The 1,193-nt window shown below is 37.4% G+C and overlaps 1 protein-coding gene across 1 annotated transcript in view; it reads right to left on the bottom strand.

Annotated features, from left to right (window-relative positions):
* Positions 1–37: 37 nt before the first annotated feature.
* The window catches only part of LOC101849664, a 13,557-nt gene continuing 12,401 nt past the window's right edge, over positions 38–1,193 (bottom strand). The window contains exon 3 of the mRNA XM_005112778.3: positions 38–886. Within this exon, the coding sequence (XP_005112835.1) occupies positions 768–886 (119 nt within the window). The 3' untranslated portion in view covers positions 38–767. The remainder of the gene's footprint in view (positions 887–1,193) is intronic.

Here is a 1,193-nt window from a genome sequence, read left to right as displayed (position 1 = left end):
CCCCCACAAAAAACCCACATAGGACAAAAGATGTTAGGGTAGAAGAATTCACTGACATACGTGACACAGACAGAACCTCTCTCTGATTCTCACTTCTGCGAAATGATGTCATTGTTTTCAGTTTAACGTCGAACGTATTGGTGATCTGTCATTAAAAATTCCTTGTATGAACAAAAAATAAAGACTTTGAATTTTTATTTTTTTTAAAGCTCGATAGATGGAAAGTGGCAACCCCGATTGGCTCATAGTACTTATTATGTTACAATTTTATTACAATAACATTTTGAAATAATAATTTAAACAAATAATAATAATAAAAACAATAACAAATACATGTATCATAAAATTTATGTTACTATCATCATCATTATTATCAATATTATTATTTTTGTTATTATTTCTATTACTATCACATCTTGCTGTTGGTATCATTATTGTTGTTAGTTTAATTATTATTACGTGTATTATTAATTCCTTCATCTTTCACCTGAGGCAAGAAACCGGTTTTTATTTGTACTAACATTAGGGTGCTCTCTGAATTAATAACGATGACATTAGGGTATTTTCTTTTTATTTAGTGCAGTTAGAATGATAAATAGTAGAGGATTATCGAAACAGTTAAATCGATTATATTACGGTAAGAAAATAAAAAGGGCTGGTTGGTTGGTTTGTTTTTGTTTGTTTTGTGTGTGGGAGGGGTGGGTGGAGATAGGGTTGCACGGGGTAAATGGGAGGCACTCAGGCAAGCAACTACACATCAGACTAGGCTACACAGCAGCATCAGCAACAACAGCAACAGCAGCAGTTCTACACCACTCACTAGTCTTACCGGAGAAGAAGGACCACAGCGCTCGGGGGATGGAGAGGGGAGGCGGAGGAGGGGGAGCTGGAAGAATCAGGGTGAGAGTTACACAACAATGACATCACTGGCGACACGGATAACCTTAACACACTCGACACATTACTGACACGGATAACCTTAACACACTTGCGACACACCCACGACTCACGACACACCAGCTTGCCTGTGTTGTAGTGCGAGTTTCTGTTGTTGCAGGATTATTTGGGGGCCCTGGCAAGAGGCACTGCTGGATTTATTATTATGTACCAAAAGCAAACATTATAATATATTATCTTTGGTGTGTGTATATATGTGTGTGTTTTTGTGTGTGTGTTTGTGTGTGTGTGTGTGT

This window comes from Aplysia californica, unplaced genomic scaffold (assembly GCF_000002075.1).
Source record: "Aplysia californica isolate F4 #8 unplaced genomic scaffold, AplCal3.0 scaffold01403, whole genome shotgun sequence".
Classification (NCBI taxonomy): Eukaryota; Metazoa; Mollusca; class Gastropoda; order Aplysiida; family Aplysiidae; genus Aplysia; species Aplysia californica.
Note: the sequence above shows the minus strand (reverse complement) of the source record. Positions and strands in the feature narration are given on the sequence as shown.